Source organism: Sinohyriopsis cumingii, unplaced genomic scaffold (assembly GCF_028554795.1).
Source record: "Sinohyriopsis cumingii isolate HCF-2022 unplaced genomic scaffold, ASM2855479v2 utg000913l, whole genome shotgun sequence".
NCBI classification, from domain to species: domain Eukaryota; kingdom Metazoa; phylum Mollusca; class Bivalvia; order Unionida; family Unionidae; genus Sinohyriopsis; species Sinohyriopsis cumingii.
In genome coordinates, this window is record NW_028315943.1 from 5,438,853 (window position 1) to 5,457,705 (window position 18,853).

General features: G+C 35.2%; 1 protein-coding gene across 4 annotated transcripts in view; it reads right to left on the reverse strand.

Annotated features, from left to right (window-relative positions):
• The window catches only part of LOC149773091 (CCR4-NOT transcription complex subunit 2-like), a 66,024-nt gene extending 49,535 nt beyond the window's left edge, over positions 1-16,489 (reverse strand). For 2 of the 4 annotated variants that reach the window (XM_089946852.1, XM_089946851.1), the window contains exons 1-3: positions 16,330-16,489; positions 11,055-11,184; positions 8,829-8,864 (exon numbers count right to left, since the gene is read on the reverse strand). In XM_089946852.1, the coding sequence (XP_089802978.1) occupies positions 8,829-8,864; positions 11,055-11,173 (155 nt within the window). In that variant the 5' untranslated portion in view covers positions 11,174-11,184; positions 16,330-16,489. Of the gene's footprint in view, positions 1-3,512; positions 3,639-8,828; positions 8,865-11,054; positions 11,185-16,329 lie in introns of those variants that run through there. The other 2 variants (XM_089946853.1, XM_089946854.1) reach the window with 2 other exon arrangements.
• Positions 16,490-18,853: the final 2,364 nt, after the last annotated feature.

Consider the following 18,853-nt stretch of genomic DNA (forward strand, 5'->3'; position numbering starts at 1 on the left):
AATACCATGCACCTCTAGTATAATGTAAGCATTTGTGCTTCATGTGAATTTTTTTTACTGATATTAAAACAATGTTAGAATTAGACCCAGACAGTACCAATCTTTAAAAGTTCTGACAGGCAGTCAGCAATCTGAATCTACCTACAGACAGGAAAAAATTTAAATTTCTTTATGAACTCAGGACTGTTGCACTAACATTGCCCCATTCCAATCGCAGACCCCATAAGGACATTATCCATTATGAGGAAATTTCAGTATGACTCAAGAGGAAACCTCAATCCAATAAGAATACATCAATCATATCCTAAGTGTTAACATCAACAATGATGAGGACTGCCCTAATATAACCCAGCAATGACCACAGAAATACTAAAAATACTTATGGTTCATATAAGAGCATGACTGGCAACATTTTGATGATATGAATAATTTAACTTCTTAAAAAATGTAAATTAGTTTGGTAGTTGTAATGTCTGTACATCTGTATGCTAAAAATTGGGTCAATGAAAATCCTCCCTCTTCTGAGGTCAAAACTCCTTACCAAATTTTGGAAATCTCCTGATCTGACCAATCTTTACTAATACACGTATGCCTATGTGAATATGATTATCCATTTATGAGAAGATTTTCAAGATGGCTACATTGGTGGCCATACTTGAGGTCAGGTCAGCACTATTTTCATTCTGGACCAACTAAATGCCATAAATCTTCCAGTGAAAACATCCCATGCTAATAACTTTCTGTTCAGTACGAGTAGTAATAAAAAAAAATTCAAGATGAATAATATGGTAGCCAAATTGAATGTTAGATCAGCACCATTTTCATTTGGGACCACCTAGACGTCATAGGAATTTTTTTAAATGAAAACCCAATGATATGATTATCTATTCAGGTAGAGTAGCATTAACAAGAGTTTTAAGACAGCCATAGCTATGGTCACATGGAATGTCCAAGTCGAACCATACTGATGTAGGACTAACTAGACATCATAAGAAGTCTTCTGGTAAAACCCCATGTTGATATGACCATCCAATCAGGAGCAGGAATAACAAGCTTTTCAAGACAGCCATTGTGGCAGCTATAATGAATGTCCAAGCAGAGCCATTTTTATTTAGGACCAACTAGATCAGGGGTGTTAAACAAATGGCCCAACAGACTCTTTAGTCTGCCCCCCACCCCCCACCAAGTCTCTAGTTAATTGCTTATCTTACTGATGATACATATGGCTTGAGCGAAGTACATTTATATCAAATCTGACCCACTAAAGCAAATGAGTTTGACACCGCGGAACTAGACACAAGAAATATTTTAGTGAAAACCTCATGTTGAGATAACAATTCATTCAGGAGGAATAGCAGTAAGAAGATTTTCAAGATGGCCATTGTGGTAGCCATACTGGATGTCCTAGCAGAACCATTTTCATTTAGGTCCAACCAGATATCATAAGGCTTTGAGTGAAGACCTTATGCTGATATGACATTCTATTCAAGAAGATCAGTGATAATAAGATTTTCAAGATGGCTGCTGTGGTGACCATATTTGATGGGAGAACAAAAACATTTTTATTTATGACCAACTAAACCTTGGAATGAATATGCGTGTAAAGTTGCATGACAATCTTCCCAGTAGTTTTGGAGGAGTGGCAATAACAAACTTGCGCTAAAGGACAGACAGCAGATGACATGCCATCCCATAAGCTTTTCTGGCCATTGACCAACAGAGCAAAAAGTGAAACAGAAGAAATAATTACTAAATAATATTGTTGTTCATATTCAATCAAAAATATATTGTCTATAAAATTAATAAAAAGTTATATGGCATATATTTCTTAAACCCATAGAAACTATTTGTTACTTTTTACTAGACATTTTTAAAAATAAGACTGGGCCATGGTTGATGCCTTTGGTTTCTTATTGGTGACTTAGGCATGTAATGGAAACATAAAGGACAAAAGACACTAACTCCAAACAGCTACAAATCCAATAACAATAAATATACAACTTGCAACAGTCAACTTCTAAAAACAATAAACACCACTGCTGTCCCTAACCTGTTTTAGTTAGGCACAGCAACCTGCCCTCTCTAGGGTGTGCCTTGATGACTATGGGGTGTTCTCTGCCCTCAATAAGCACTGTACATTCTTAAATCTATAGAGATATGATACATGGCATATGGGAACATTCAACATTGCATCACTAACCTGTTGTTCTCTTTGAGTGAAAATATCTTAAATGCTGCAAAAGAGTTCATAAAAAGCCTCTCTTGAATAGTGGGTGCCCTATAAAGAAACTTTACTCACTTAAAAAGCTCTCTCTTGAACAGTGGGTGCCCTATGAAGAAACTTTACTCACTTAAAAAGCCCAAATAGCCAACCAGTTCCCTAGCCTGACTAATGGTCAAAGGCCAATATTGAACATGACAAATGGAGTATTTATCAATTTTTATGGGTATCAATCTTTAATGGCTGTTTTCCTGGTGTATACATTCATCAGAATGCTCTGACAAGACAGGAGGAGAAATTGCTTTTACAGTTCATTTGGTCTTCAATTTTGCTGTTAGCAGCAACCAGTTCATCCATGAAAATTAGTACTCAGTTTATACAAGTGCTTTCCATATTGAAGCTAATGTAAATTTCTGATCTTATATTCTTTTAATTGACTGCTTTGGTGGCCTAGTGGCTAAAGAGTCAGCCTTGGATGTGGAAGGTCGGGGGTTCGATCCCCAGCCGAGTCATACCAAAGACTTACAAAAACAGCTGTCTCGCTTGGTACTCAGCATTAAGAGGTTAGTATTAGGACTGGTCAACCTGGTGTCAGGATAATGTGACTGGGTGGGACATCATGCTACATGTCTGCAGCATGATGCCCCAGTGCTAGACATCACTATAAACTGCCATACTGCAGACATCGTAGCAATATGACTGAATTTTTTTTAAAGCTATGTTAAAAATCCAAATCACACACACATTCTTTTAATTAGAGAAGTATTTACATAGCATGTGTTCTTCAATCAGAGCAGTTTAACCTTAAAAATAAAGCAAATGTTAAATGAAAGGGCCATAATTTCACTACAATTTGTTCAGGAGTGTGAAAATCTTATTTGTTTTATGTGATAATTTTTTTAAATTTCAAAACAAAGATTGGTGCCACAAATTCTCTTTTACATTAAATGACAGCTTGAATGATACCTACATGCTGATAATTTATTTCAACCATGAATGTACAAATGGAAGCCATCATATATTTGATTTTTTTTAAAAACCCGTATCTTTGAGACACCTCCTTTCTGTTCCACCCATTCCTTGGGTTACATCAAGTATCTGAAACATTCACTGTCATAATTATACATTGTAAAAATGCATAAAAGTATACTACATTCATCAATGACAAACCCATGATTGACTGAAAGCCCACTCACCCCCAATTTTATATAATTCTGGCAAATATGTACTAAATGTATCTATGGCTGATTGTACGCTATGTTTAGTCAAAGACATTCCGTCACTCACTCACCTCTCATCTCCATTGGCTTATCACAGAAAAACTACAGTAACCATACAATGGGAATGGATGATACACATGAACACAAGAATGTTACTTGTCACAATATATCCAAGATGAAAAAGAAAAAGCAGCGCATCATATTCCTGTATTGTGTATGGTTATATATATTGAGAACAAAAAGCACAAAGCTTTTGGGTAGGAATTCTAAGCAGGAGGTCTTGAAACTTGAGCTCAATGTCTACCATACATACTCATTTATAAGTCATGTCAAACTGCAAACAACAAAGATCCTGATCTGCTGTATCAAAATCTGAGTGCAGATCAGGGTCTATCCTGTTTGATCTACAGATTACAACTAACAAACTGCATCGACCTATCAATGCATAATGCACTGGCAGATCTGGGTCTGTGTAGTTTGCAGTTGGACTTGTATTATATGTGAGTACATTGGTAGCTTACTTACTAAATCCAAAAGAAAAGCAAACATGGATTACAGTACAAAACTTGACTGAGGAGAATTACATAGGCCTTGTTTGAGTACATGCTCTTGCCATTGACTCTTAAGGTATAACATCCTCAACAAATGGTTTGGGAATTTTACATCACATTAAAATGCAAGCACTACATAGACCCAATTATAAGACATTCCCAACTTCAAACTGTACAGATCAAGATCTGCCATTATATAACGTGCCAGCTGATATGGGTCTATTCCGTTTCTTACAAGTAATCAGTAGAACAAACAAGATAGAGATCCTGATCTGCTGGTGCATTATGCAATAGTAGATCTGAGTCTATGTTGTTTACAGTTAGACTCAACATAAAACAAGTTCATATGGTATGTAACATACTGCTGTCGGAAGTACATGTAGCATACCACCTTCAATATAGGCATCACACTCTAATTTTACAACACCACAGTATGCAGTGCATATTTCTCCTCATTCCATCATTAATTTGAAAATCTGTTCCATTTTACATGCAGGATTTTCAATAGGATTAAGGAGTCTTCTGGCTTTTAAACAAGGGTCATGGCGCTACAATCACTGAGGGTCCCCACTAGTTGAAACCAGGCTTCATATTTTTCAAAGCCCAGTTCTTGGCACTCCAAAATTTTTGGAAGACAAATCCCTAAATACAGCCTTTGAATCAGGGATGAAGATTTTCTTTATCAGGGAAAAACCTGTGTATGTCATGTCAATTCATCTGGTAATTGTTATTACCAAATGATTTTGATTCTACTGCACAATGATCTTTCATTACAGATGTATACACAGATCCTTCTATCCTATCTCTTGGATTTTCACTATGTTAAAATGCACAATAACAGCTCTCATGAATTTTAATACATTAGCAGTTCACCAAAGGCTGGAGTGCTGTGTGGCATCTAAACTGTCATTATCTTTATACACCATTTTGTTCTCACTCAAAATGGTTTGAAAACCAGTCAACATTATGTTATGTGTTTAGGCTCTCATAAAAAGTAACAAGAAAAAAATAATTACAACAAGCTTTGTAAAATTTAACAAATAATTTATTTCCCTAGAAAAACAAGGTAAAAATGAGAAAAAGAACTTACAGTTTAAAGAATCAAATCCAAAAATAATCCAAGAATTAAAAGTCATAGTAATAAAATGTTCTAATGAATTTGAATTAAGACTCCCGATGAAAATCCAAAATGGAAGGTGATGACGTATGCTGTAGTCAGTATAGTACTGATGAGTCAACAGTTCCTTGATGAACAACAGAAAATAATATTCCAGTTATGAATTCCAAATAAAATTTCAATAAATGTCTTTGTCCAAGAATTCTGTATGAGCACTTAAATATTCCCAGGGAAAACAATTAATCTATTAGAATCCAAATAATCTGAAGAAAAATTAAAATTTAACTCCAATTGGTCACAACAGAAAAAACCCTTATGTCTAAGTGTTTTAAAAGCACATCTGAAATTACTTCTCAAAACATCACTATTAAATCTGGCGACTGCGCAAAACAGATGCCCAAATATGGGTCTACCCTCCAGTAAAACCAGAATTTCGAAATAATAGCTACATGTTTTTTAAAGTCACATTCTCCCAGTACAGCCTCGATTTCACTCTATAAATCCCACACTAAGAATGAATTTTTTAAAAAGTTGCTAACTTCCAATCATGAAATAAGGTCAGGAACTAGGTCAGCTTTTAGATACAAATTTCTAATATTTGGTTTTCGAAAAACTGAACTGAATTTCTGGAAAATATCAAATCTACTAAATAAAATTATGTTACAATAGCATGCAATGGAATAAAAATTTTTAAAAACAAAAGAACAATTAAATCAAATATAAATGAAATCAAATATACATAACAATTAAAAACATATAAAACAATGAATGCAATACTGAACCAAACTTCATGTGCACAATCTATCACTCTCATTAGACTTGCCATGACCTTGACCTTTGACAATTTCTAACTATCCTCAAAGTTTAGTCAAGGATCTTACTCAGGAACAGAAGTTACCATGCAAAACCTATTTTTGTTTCATTAACAATGACCATGACCTTTCACCTTTTAACCTCAAAATCAATTTTAAAAAATTCCCTGAAGTTTTACATGATTAAAAACTGAAATTTTTTCAGAAACCCTTTTTTATTTTGAGCCACTATGCCTCTAACTTTTATAGCCATAGTGATGCTAACTTTAACTTTAACATTCTGGCCTCAAAATTAATAAACTTCTTCCTTACTCCAATTGCAAGCCATCCATAATGTTTAGTCCAGGTATGTCATGTATAATTTATATTACTAAAATATGTTTAATCAATAATACTTATGTATCATAACATAGTAGGAGTAAACCAACTACTTTATAAATCCTTCCCTTACAAACTAGGAAGATGTTAGCAGCATCTTCGGCTACTTTTAGTAACAGAAGTGATAAAAAGTGATCTGCTTGCCAAGTTGGAAGTCAGATGAGAGTGGTCTCCTCTTGGATAGAGGGATTTGCATCCAAATCCAGTGAATCATCAGTTATCACTTAAGTGGATGTGCAAGTTCTTCCAGGAATGTAACTCTGGGATATGCGCAGTAGGGTATGCCTGTATTATGATCAGGTAAGTACTATTAAAGAACAGGTCAAGTACTGTCTTGAACTAAAGTACTACCAACTCAAGAGCAGGTATTCCAAATGGTGCTGACTTGAATATCATAAGATTAAGTCTGACAAATGCTTCAAATTAATTTATCCCTGCTGAGAGAAAAGTCTCCTGAATCGCAAAATGGCAGAAATGCAAAGCAAGAATTGATTTTGCAAGGTCTTGGAAAAAATAATGCTTTCTTAACAAAACTGAAAAACCAAAGGAATTTGTGTATCCCCTGTTCAGATGAATGAAGAGACGAGACTGTATGAGATACCCTGTATTTCTGACTTGCAAGATCTCCATCCTGAAATGCAAAGGGGACTGTTCTAAGGGTATCCATTCTGAACTCAAGATGCCTTAAACCATTTACTGAGATAGTGATGAACTCGAAAAGGCCTGTAGTAAGAACCCAGTCAGGTTTGTGTCATGACATGAGCAAGCCACTCTTTCTATGAGTACATATTCTAGTGAGAATCATGATTCGTCAGGACGGGGTGTCTTCCATTCCAGGATGAAGACTTTACTCACCTGGCCAATGGCATATCATAAAAGGGCTACATGGGAATGGTGCCATTTTCTCTGAGAAGGTTGCCATGAAGAAAAGCTGGATCACAACCAAACATCTTCTGTATAACATCCTGAGTTGCTGGGCAAGCATGAGGTTTGCTCTCTTCAGCAGCCTGTTTTATGGCTTAGTCCATCTGGCCACATGATAAGCAACCAGAAGAGAGAAGGTGCAATCTGAGAATAGCCTTGTGATGATGTTTTAACAGCATGAACATGGATTGCTAGCACTAGGGTTTATCAGACATAGATATGACATTCAGGAGTGTTAGCTATCCTGTTGAGCATATTAGTCTTAAGTGAGAATCATTCCCAGACACAAGAGGGGGTCTTGGCTATATTCTGGCTGCTACAATCCAGCAGATGAAACTAAGTCAAGCATGAAGCCAATTGCTACAATGCTGTGTACCAGCTGCCGCATATCAAAAATGGTGTCTGGTCCATGAGCAGAGAGAAAGGTTTCAATATTCCTAGGTTCATGTTTTTGTCATCAGCTAGGATTTCACTGTAACAGACCAGTAAGTATCTCTTGTAAGAAACCTACTTACAGGTAATATAAGTCATCATTGCAAAAAGAAAAACCTGTCAAAGAAGTGCAAAAAGGTAAGTGGCTCAACCAGACTTAAGCCAGTACCTATATGGACAGACAGATGGATGACAATGTCCAAACAACATATGTAATACCTTTCGAAGGGGTCCTGAGTGGCCGAGTGGTCTAAAGCGCTATCCATTACGGATCGCTGCTATCTCACCTCTGTTTGTGTGGGTTCAAGTCTAGGATTCGGCCAATGTGGGTATGTGAGAAAGCTTGCCAGTAACTTCTCGTGGGTCAGCAATTCTTCCCAAGGTTTTCCTGGGTTCTTCCTCCACCATTAATACTGGCTGCCATGCATAGCCTATCATGTGCTGAAAAATGGCATTAAACCCCTCCACAACAACAACAACTACCTTTTGATAGGCATATTAAACTACTAGTATATATAGGTAACAGCAATCTGTTACAGTTTATCCTGAATTATGACAACATAAATTACATCAACCAAGAAGCAATAACTCCTGTGTAGACTGATAGGGCATGAGTGTGTGCTTCCCTGTAGATATGATAATTAGAAAGATAGATGCTTGGCTGTCCTGGTAAAGTACCAATCTTCCAATTATTAGCCATCACCCTTTCAAGCATAATGTTTTCCAGGTACTCAGATATTTTTTACACTGCCATACTTTAAACTCCCATTTCAAACCTAGCCTGTTGCTTAAAATATGCACAAGGACCAGTACTTCAAGAATGATATGGGCTGTGTACGTACTGACCCACCTATTAACATGTAAAGGTCAATTGATTGTGTAGGGTATACAGGCAAGGCTACATGCTTCTCACATAGAATTCTGGCATGACTGGAAAAAATCTCTTGTCAAGCAGCCTACAAAAAAATCCATTTTTGCTGGGCAAAAAAAAATATGTTGTTACTTGCCCAAAAATGTATACAGTATTTTAAGGAAAAAAATCAAACTTTTGTTCACTTTTTAAGACACTCTAATCTGGTCAAGCTGAAGACTTTGTGATTTTTTCCAGCATTAATTTGGGGAAAAGCTGCTGTAAAAAGCTGCAATTTTAGTTAACCAATAACATGTACTTACTGTGAGCTCCAAGTCAGTTGGTCCCCCATAAACCTTCTGAATTAATACAAAAAAGGTACATAAAGATCTAAGCTAGGACAGTAGGACATATTGTATACTGAGCACCAAACAGCACATACCCTCATCCTTCACAGTAACTATAATGAGCCAACAGATTCAGGTTTCTGCTGTTTGCTGTTAGGTATCTGTTATACATGCACAAACACAGTAAACAAAGTGTATTAACCATTTTTACTCAAGCCTGTGTAGTACCCACTAAAGTACACCTGAACTACAGAATGAATTCTCCAGGATTTACATATGGAATTAGGCCTAAACAACAATGTGCTGTTGGATAAAAGACATATTTGATCTTTAAGAACAATGATGTTACTATCTGCAGTAAGTTTTTTAAGGACGGAGGAGAGGTAATCCACAAACTGGCCAGTAAAAATCCACTCCTGAAGTAGAGCTGAGTGAAAGATACATCTGGTGAGAAATGTACAGATAAATATTTTACAGTATAGTTCACTAACTACACTCAGTGGCACCCAAAAAAAACATAAGTGTTATATGGTCAATATACTTGGTACATATTGCACATATTTTGATTCTGTGACCTGACTTCCTAGAGTGCATAGACGCTAGCAGGGTTTTCTCTTTGGTTTTTATCATCACATGAAGCCAATCTATAAAATGTGTATAAAGACCTCTTTTATTTGAGTGTATGATGTATTTTTTAACTTACAAGTCTCTTATTTTAGTAAAATATATATTAAAACATAGAATTTCATTTATTTATGGATCAAAACAAAAAAGGAAAGAAAATACACCCTTCAGTGTGAAAATGCACGAGATTTAAAATAATATACAATCACAGGCTTTGTTGAGTTCAATAGTGTTTTATTATGAAGCATGATACTTGCTGACATAAAACAGTGGTGCATATAATATATATATATATATATATATATATATATATATTCACAGCTTGATATAGCAGTGTAAATAATTAAACAAACCAGTAATTGTTTTATTACTTTCATACCATGATCTAAAAATATTCATAAATGAATACAATACATAACTCTGCCAAGTTTAAACCACTGAAATGAAACCAATATTTTGTATTACTATTGTGCACATATGACCTGTTCAGTAAATCTGAATTCTGAAAAATATGTATTAAAGTAATAATACAATATTTCATGTTCTGAATTTAACCTCATGCTTTTTTGTTTCAAATGTATATTCTCTTATGGTTTGATCTCAAATATATATTTCAAAGGACAATTTTGAGGCAAATTGTTCCTGTAGACCACTGCACTGAGAACTTCATTAAGATATCATAATGTATTTCAATTAGAAAAAAATGTTTAAATATTGGGAGTGGAGTTTTTAACACTTGCTAATACTTATTTGTCAAACTTTAAATATAATTATCTTTGATTGTCATCTAATTTTAATAAACATGGAAGATACAGAATAAAAGAGCCCCTACATTTCTCATCCTGTACTATCGTTTTTTTAAATAAATTTTAAATCAATATACTAGACTGTCAGATTTGGGTACTATAACCCTAGAATTTCAGTTGTACAATATACAATGAGCTCCAGATGTTCTGGATTATTAAATGTAGACTTTGGCATCTGCTGCTCAGCATAGCTGTTCATAGGTAGTATCGAGAACATAATTCATGTTGTTAACTTTAAATATATGTAACAAAAAACACATTCATTTAAATTCCAGTGTGGGGTTTTCGTTTTCAGATCTAATTATGTCATTTTTTCAAATAAAGGGGTCTGTTTAATTGTAACATTAATTTGAACACACATGGCTGTTTAATTATTCTAAATGTAACTATGTACATGCAACACACCATCTGGTTAGAAAAGAAGATGGTTAGTTCCCATTTTTCCCAGGACAAATAAAGTAGTTAAGTAGTCAAGTTGTAGAAGATTATCTTCTAATACCCTCATCCCTCCAAAAAGCTAAACACAATTTACCAGAAGAATCCAGCCTACGCCTCATTGCCCCAATTACATTCATTACAGGAACATGGTTTAAATGGTTATTTATATGAGTGCCTTATGAGTTTCTCAAAGTCTGACATCTGCTTGTGACTTCTAGTCTTCCAATTTAGTATTTAATGAGATCCCTGGTTAATGTGTGGTGATCAGTCTCAATGTGTACCTTGCAATGCAAATGGAATGCATTAATGTATGAAACTTGTAATTTCTACTTACTGTCCAATCCCTGATACCACACTGTTTGAGTCCATTGAATTTCGTCCAATCCCTGACACCATACTGTTGGAGTCCATTGAACTTCGAAATGCAGCTTCCATAGGATTATTATACGCCATAACAGGCCATTCTAAAATAGTGAACAAAAACTATACTTCAATTACAACAATAGAAACCAGTCTGCAATGCTCAACTTTGTATTCCAGCTCAAAAGAAATAGATGGGTCCTCCCCCCCAATCAGTGCCCTCCATATGCCTTTAGTGGCAATTTAGACATTCTCTAAGTCTGAATCAGGAAACCAACAACCACATGTGGGCTACCACATGCCCTTTCAAATATTAAAACTAGAGACCAAACCATGGACAGACAAAGTGTACAGCAAGTATTTTACAACTGCTTGTAAAATCAGAAAATCTTGACTGTAAAAAAAGCTCCTTGTGATGGAATCATCTGCAACACTTAAAGTTGCATCCCATCCTAAAACCATGCTTGAACTAATTTCATCCAATAGTGTCATGCATGTAATCACTATACAAAACAACTGTCTACTGCTGAAATCAACCTAGAGTGTCCAGTTTATCTTCCTGGAGTTTATGTTTGGGGAGGGGGGTCAGAAAAATCCTCTGATGTAGATCAATCATAGTAATGATTACATTTGGTTTCATGGAGATTTGGAAAATGAGACTTGCTTTCCCCAAACTGCAAACATAAACTGCACTGTATCAAGATGACTGTCCTTATTGATTATTGGTTCCTTTAAATTGTTGGATATAGAAAAGGTTTTACGTATTTCACAATTCATCCGATTGAAACAGTGAGAGTATGTACTCTACACTAACCCACCCTCAAATTAATTAGTTGTGGTCTGTGCCCACTTGCATGTGACATACTGACTTTTAGGCCACCTTGTTTATATCATTATATCTATAACTGGTGAGCAACTCATGGACGTCATCTTAGCTTATTTTAAAGTTATTATCTAGTGTACTCTAAAGACCTTGAAAAATGCATGGTACAAAGTTGCAAAGAAGAGCAACTGAAGCATGCTATGTCAGGTCAGGTCAAAATGCCATGTCAGGCACTCTTTGTCAGGTTCAAAGGGCACATGAAGCACACTTTGTCAAGCCATTTCAAGGATGTGTACAAGAGGGACATGAAGGCATGCAACATTTCACCCAACGGCTGAGAAGTGCAGACCAAGGCACCTGGAGACAGATGGTCCGCAAGGGCATATCAGTCACCGATGTGAGGAGAAGCAAGCTGGCAACAGAGAAACATAACAGAAAGAAGAGTGTGGCATCAACTCCAGCAACTCAGACTTCCCAATATGTCTGCACCAATTGCAATAGGGACTGTCACTTTCGCACAGGCCTGCAAAGCCACACCAGATGATGCCAAAACCCCCGAGACAGACAAAACTCCAAGGGCACTACTTGCATGGTCTCCCGAGGCAGAGCCACCAGTGAATGAATGAACCTTAGTCTGGCCAGTAGCTATTGTACAGTTTGGAAACGGCTTACGAGAATATGAAAAAGGAAGTGTCCCGTGAGAAAATGAAGCATATTACATAGAAGTGACACAGGAAGAAATGCCATGTCCTTTGAGAATTTCATGCATATTTGACCCAGAAGTTCAGTTTCCTGAGAGCCCTGAAAGGGAAATAAATTATTTGTTGAACTTTACTTAAACAGTGGGCTTCACTTTCTTATTGTCAAAATACCAACAAGACTCACAAAAATCTAAAATTTCATCTTTTTTCTGTATCGGATTCATCATTGGCTCTAGGTTTCACAATCTGCTCTGCTTCTGAGGAACCAAATGTCTGTTTTGATTTCACATTATGTGATTGCACTGTGTGATTCCAGGAAATTTTAAGGAAAAAAATGGTTTACACATATCAACAAGTGAAGTAGCACATATACCTTTGTATTTACCTGAATACTCAGTCCAGAAGGTGCACAACACAGCCTCTCCAGGGTTATACTTAAGTCATTTGTGCTAATTTTCCCATGGCAATATATATTTAATGTTTATTAAAACAAATTGTTCAGAATAATTCTGGATTAATCATTGAGTTGGCAAATATGACTTTTTTCAATTGGTCAGTATAAACTTGAGACCCTATACCTTGCATTACCATCAGCAATTATAGCAATGCTTTCAGGTAGTAAACTAGTCTAGTTCAACCTGTGCAAAGTCCGTTTTGACAATAATCACACTAATCTAATTTACGAATGGATATGTGGTTTAAAACTGGCTCAATTGCACAAGCATTTATTGTACCTCGGCAATTATTTGATGCAGGTAGGTACTCAAAATAAATAGATCAATTAACAATTAAAGCAGTGTATCCTCTAGGGGTGCAAGACAGAGTAAAAAATCTCCTTGGTGTCAAAACTAGGGGTTAGTCTGAGTAATAAAAAAAACTTTGGTATCAAAACTTGTGGCCAAATTAAAAATGTGGGGGTCTCTGAAGCGCAAATGAGGGTAATGGGAAACACTGAATTAAAGTGAATGCTGACTCACAGCCACTTCTCAACTCTTATGATAGCAAACAGTATTAAGTTTCACTGTACCAGAAGTCAGTGATGGCTTGCATAATCAATAACCATTAGATAGTGGATTAATATTAATTCTGAGCCCTGCATTCACCCATTAAATATTTTTAAGTTGAAAATCAAGGTTGGCTTAAGAGTAACAAAAAGACATCTTCTCATTTCCATTATCTTTGCTATGCTTCATCTATCACAGAATTACTCCAAAAATTAACTGGAATGCAGAGTTCAATCTAGGCTGCACTTTTGTGCCAACAGCACATAAAAATCTTTGCTGTCCCCAAACAATATGAAAGACCCATCCACAAAATGAAGGGTTTAAAGAATCAGTGTATATTTCACACACCATTATCATCCTGTTGCTGATTTGGGAATTCAGCTCTATACCCATAATGTGTATTGCGCAAGTGAACATTTGACTGAGGTTGATGCTGGTTTAGCTCTACTATGTAAAATGTATGTCTTTGAGAACCTGCTGGCAACTTTTGGACAGAAATTGACCAGAATTAGAATAAATTAAAGTGACACTTTTCAACAAAAACTATTTTAAAGTGCTTCCCTGTCACTGTGCAGTCCATCTTCAAAACTGTGTGAAAGAAACTTGTGGTAATGATGTCAGAAGCATTGCTTCCCACTCATGGTCTGAACACTGTCTAAATTATTATCTATCTTATGTAGGATAAAGACAATGCAGTGAAGTTGTTGTTGTTGTTGGTTTAACGCCATTTTTAAGCACGTGATAGGCTATACATGGCACCCAGTATTAACAGTGGAGGAAGAACCCAGGAAAACACTGGAAAGAACCACTGACCCACAAGAAGCTACTGGCAAGCTTTCTCACATACCCACATTGGCTGAATCCGAGACTCAAACCCACATAGACAGGTGAGATGGCAGTGATCCATAATGGAGAGTGCTTTAGATCACTCGGCACCCTTGAATGCAGTAAAGTAAAAGATGATTTTAAATAATCATGATGCAGACAGGGGCACATCATTCTCAGATGTCATTATATGTTTCTCTGAAAATGATTCAAACTACTACCTCAAAACATTTTTAAGTTAATAGAATACATCAGCAATGAGAGATGACTGCAGCATGCTCACTTTCACAAAAGCTGATTTTTTTCTTTAACAAAACAAATACTGCAAATCACACAGGCCAAATGAGATCAGACATACATGTATTTGTTTTGTAAAAGAAAATTATAAAGTTACCCAATTTCAGCATTCCTCAGCCTACACTGCTTTTCACCAAACTAAATCCCAGTGAAAGATTTTTAAAAATCAGAACCTTTCAGCTGGTGTTGATGTACTTCAACAAGGGAAAATGCATTAAAATATAGTACAATTAAACTCATATCTACAACAGTGCCAAAAATGGGCTGCCAACTATGTCAGATACTCTTGAAATATGACCTCTATAAGTGAAGCAGAATGACCTCACAATGAACTACACAGCCAGTTACTATAAACACTGAAAAACCAAAATAGACATACATTTACATGTTCTCGGTGTAAATATCGGTGTACACACAGGAATTATGATTTGTTTTTGTTTGAATAGTAATAAAGAACAAATTAAAATATGATCTGAGTGATTTTGATACAATTTACTTTACTCCTAGTTATAGCACTCATCAATCCATGGTACTTTACTGGACAGGTATCATAAATGGCTGATGTTCTGTTCCAGAATAGGTGATATGATAAAGATTGATGATTCCGGAACTGAGGTAATCTCCAGAATGGATGGTGTAATTCAATGTGTTTAAATCTTACAGTAAATATATAATATAATGTTGGCAAATACTTTTGATTATTTTCACTTTCATTCTGTGTATGTATCCCTCAATTCTCTGATTATCATATCTGTTGAAACAAGTACGACCGAGTTATACCATTACAGGTATTTAGCTATAAATAGGACAAGAGTAAATAATTCATACCAAAATCAGATAAATCATATTTTATTTTGCTTTATCTTATTATTAAAACAAAAACAAATGATAATTTCTTGTGTTTATACCAATATATACACTGAGAACTTGTAAATACATGTGTATCTCGGAATGTATTTCAGTGTTCATAGTCACCGCTACACAGCACCTCTTGTTCAGGCAGTAAGACGTCAACCACCCACCCCTTGATATATGGGTCATCAGCTTAAACTTTCGGACTAGTGGCAGACAGAAAAGATATATAATATATGGAACATAATATTAAAGCAGTGAAACATCGACCCATCCCCATGTCTGGATCAACATCTTACATTACAGGGCTATCTTCCCCTGCTGTGTCTTTGATCTAACTGCTCCAATGCGCACTGGAAACATCATCTGTTTATCAAAATGGAACGGGTGATATGTGGCATGTCTTTGGAGTTTCCAACCCCCGTGTATTATACTGCACATGATACAAAACGATCATAAAGGTGAACAAAAATGGAAGAAATAAAGAAACGGGCACCTTACTTTTGACACCACCATCCCCGAGTTTGTAGTAAACTGATAATTTAATTATTGCAAGACATAACATAAACTATACCAATGTTGTTAAACAATAACAACAAATCAGCTCGTTAAAAATCTGATTCTATCCTTAGTCGATATCTTAGTCTTTCTACTCAGTATCGTCCTGAATAAGGAAAAATTTGAGAATTCAAAGTAACTTTAAAAACAGTTTGCTAAAAACACAAATTATACTATTCTACGACTTACATTTACGTGATCACAATATTAAAATAATCTCCTCTCGCAAAATTTAAAATAGTACACCAACAATTCGAAAAATAGCAAACAACAGACGCTCTATATTGAATACATTTTTCAATGTTCCTCAATTTTCAGCACCACTCTATCTACTCTTTCGAATTGAAAAACGCATTTAGTGTATTGCAGAGCCATCTATTTCAAGAACTGCAACTCCTCTCAGATTGTGAAGTGTTGAACATTACTTAAAACACGTATAAAATATCGAAAAGACTCGGTAGGTTTTCGTGTCGGACTGAGCTATATATATATATATATATATATATATATATATATATATATATATATATATATATATATATATATATATATTATTTAAGTACGATCAGAAAATAACACAAGTAATAATATATATTATAAATTTAAATAAGTTACATAACATTGGCAACGTATGTATTATGTACATACATAAAAACTGTTGTAATTTATATTTGTATAACAAATGCTTTAATGTATGTGCAATGTTATATGACGTACTTTTTTATATGTATTGCTGCTTGTTTTATTGTCTTATCCGTGGACCCCATACGATCGCATGGTAAAAAGCGTTCGCCATTACAAACCATTCCCATCTCACTTCTGTCCACGTTGGTTTAACTAACGACTTGACCAGCATAGGTATATGAGAAAGCTTTCCAGTAGCCTCCTGTGAGTCATTGGTTCTCTCCCGGTTCGTCCTCCACAAATTATACTGGCCGATTTTGCATCCACCAAAAATACTGGCCAATATGTGCTGAAAAATGGGGGTGGGGTGCGATAAACCCCACACAACATCGTTTGCTGATCCTACCAAACGAAAACTATTGTTAGTAGTAGTAGTAGTAATTGTACTCTTAAGGCGCTTAAATATGATTGACTCAAGTACCTTTCTACCTTTAGTAGCTATATACAGCGGCGCATCTATTCTATTCTATTCTATTCTGGCTATTTCATATTTTGGGTATCCAAGTCATAATATTTTTACTGCCTTAAAAGCAGTGGAGGGTTGTTGTTGGTGTTGTTGTTGTGTGGTTTAACGCCATTTTTCAGCACATGTTAGGCTATGCATGGCGGCCAGTATTAATGCTGGAGGAAGAACCCAGGAAAACCCCGGGAAGAACCACCGACCCAAGAGAAACTACTGGTAAGCTTTCTTACATACCCACATTGACCGAATCCTAGACTCGAACCCACGCAAACAGAGCAGTGGAGGGAAATCAATAGACAGAATAATTAAAGTATGCAGATAGGAAAATATTTTAACTTAAGACAAATGAAAAAGCAATTATTATACTTTAAAAAAAAAAACATGGTTGTTTTCAGTAAATCATATTTGTCTGACATAACCGTTAATAACGCTATTTGAGGCTTTCTACACCATTTCTCTCGACATGTTCCACGGCGTTAGCTCCGCTGACAAAGGGACTTGATCCTAATTTTTATCAGAAAATTTTAAGCTGGGTCATATTTTCGTTTGTGGAAGCTGGACTCAGCGAATTTAACTTAGATCCACGTATACTGGACAAGTGACTTATGAGAAATCACGTGACCTGAAGTATTTATCAATAGTTGGTGATTTAAAGAAATGGTAGCATTGAACATAGAGTTGTTTTTGTGAATTACACACATCGTTTTTATTTAATAACAAGCCAATTGAATTGACATAATTTTGTAATAATCATTATTTTATAAATAACATTCTAAAGATCATTTTAAATAATAAAGGAATAATAAATAAGGAATGCTTAAAATCTCTCCTCGTAAAAAAGGTATTCGAATAGTTTTCCTAGCTATATATATATATATATATATATATATATATATATATATATATATATATATATATATATATATATATATATATATAGTTCCGTATATATGATTTAATTCATATTTATTTTACCTTTATTGTTTGTTTATCAGCTTTAAAAATTTATTTTTATTCTGCATACTAATATAATATAACCTTGTTTACGTGATTTGGAAATTTTCTCAGCAAATGAGTTTGAAATAACTCTTATTGTAAACACCTCAGGCTGACCTGGTTCCCGACCTTAATTAGAAAATCAGTAACAGTCACGTGAACAAGTTCTTTTTTTTAATTTATTTTTATTGTGGGGAATCATCGGGTTGAGATCAAGGCTGTACTGGATACGTGACCCTCGACTTGTAAATAGTTTTTAGTGAAGTAAACAACCTTTTTTTTATTTTATTCTCGGAGTAAAATAATTGGAATTTATCAAGGTCGTACTGTGGCTACATCAGTATTTATATGTAAACATGATCAAGTGACCCTCTATTTCGCAATTCAGGCATTCCTGAAATTCCGCATTATTTAGTTTTAATAGTGATGCTTAGACACAGATCTCTCAGTCTGAACTTAAAATACTTGATGTCAAGGTGTTCTTTTGTTTTGTCAGTTTGGAGTTATTTTATTGTTAATTCGAATTATCTGGATTCAAAACGATTAATTCTTTTTTCCTGGAAATATATC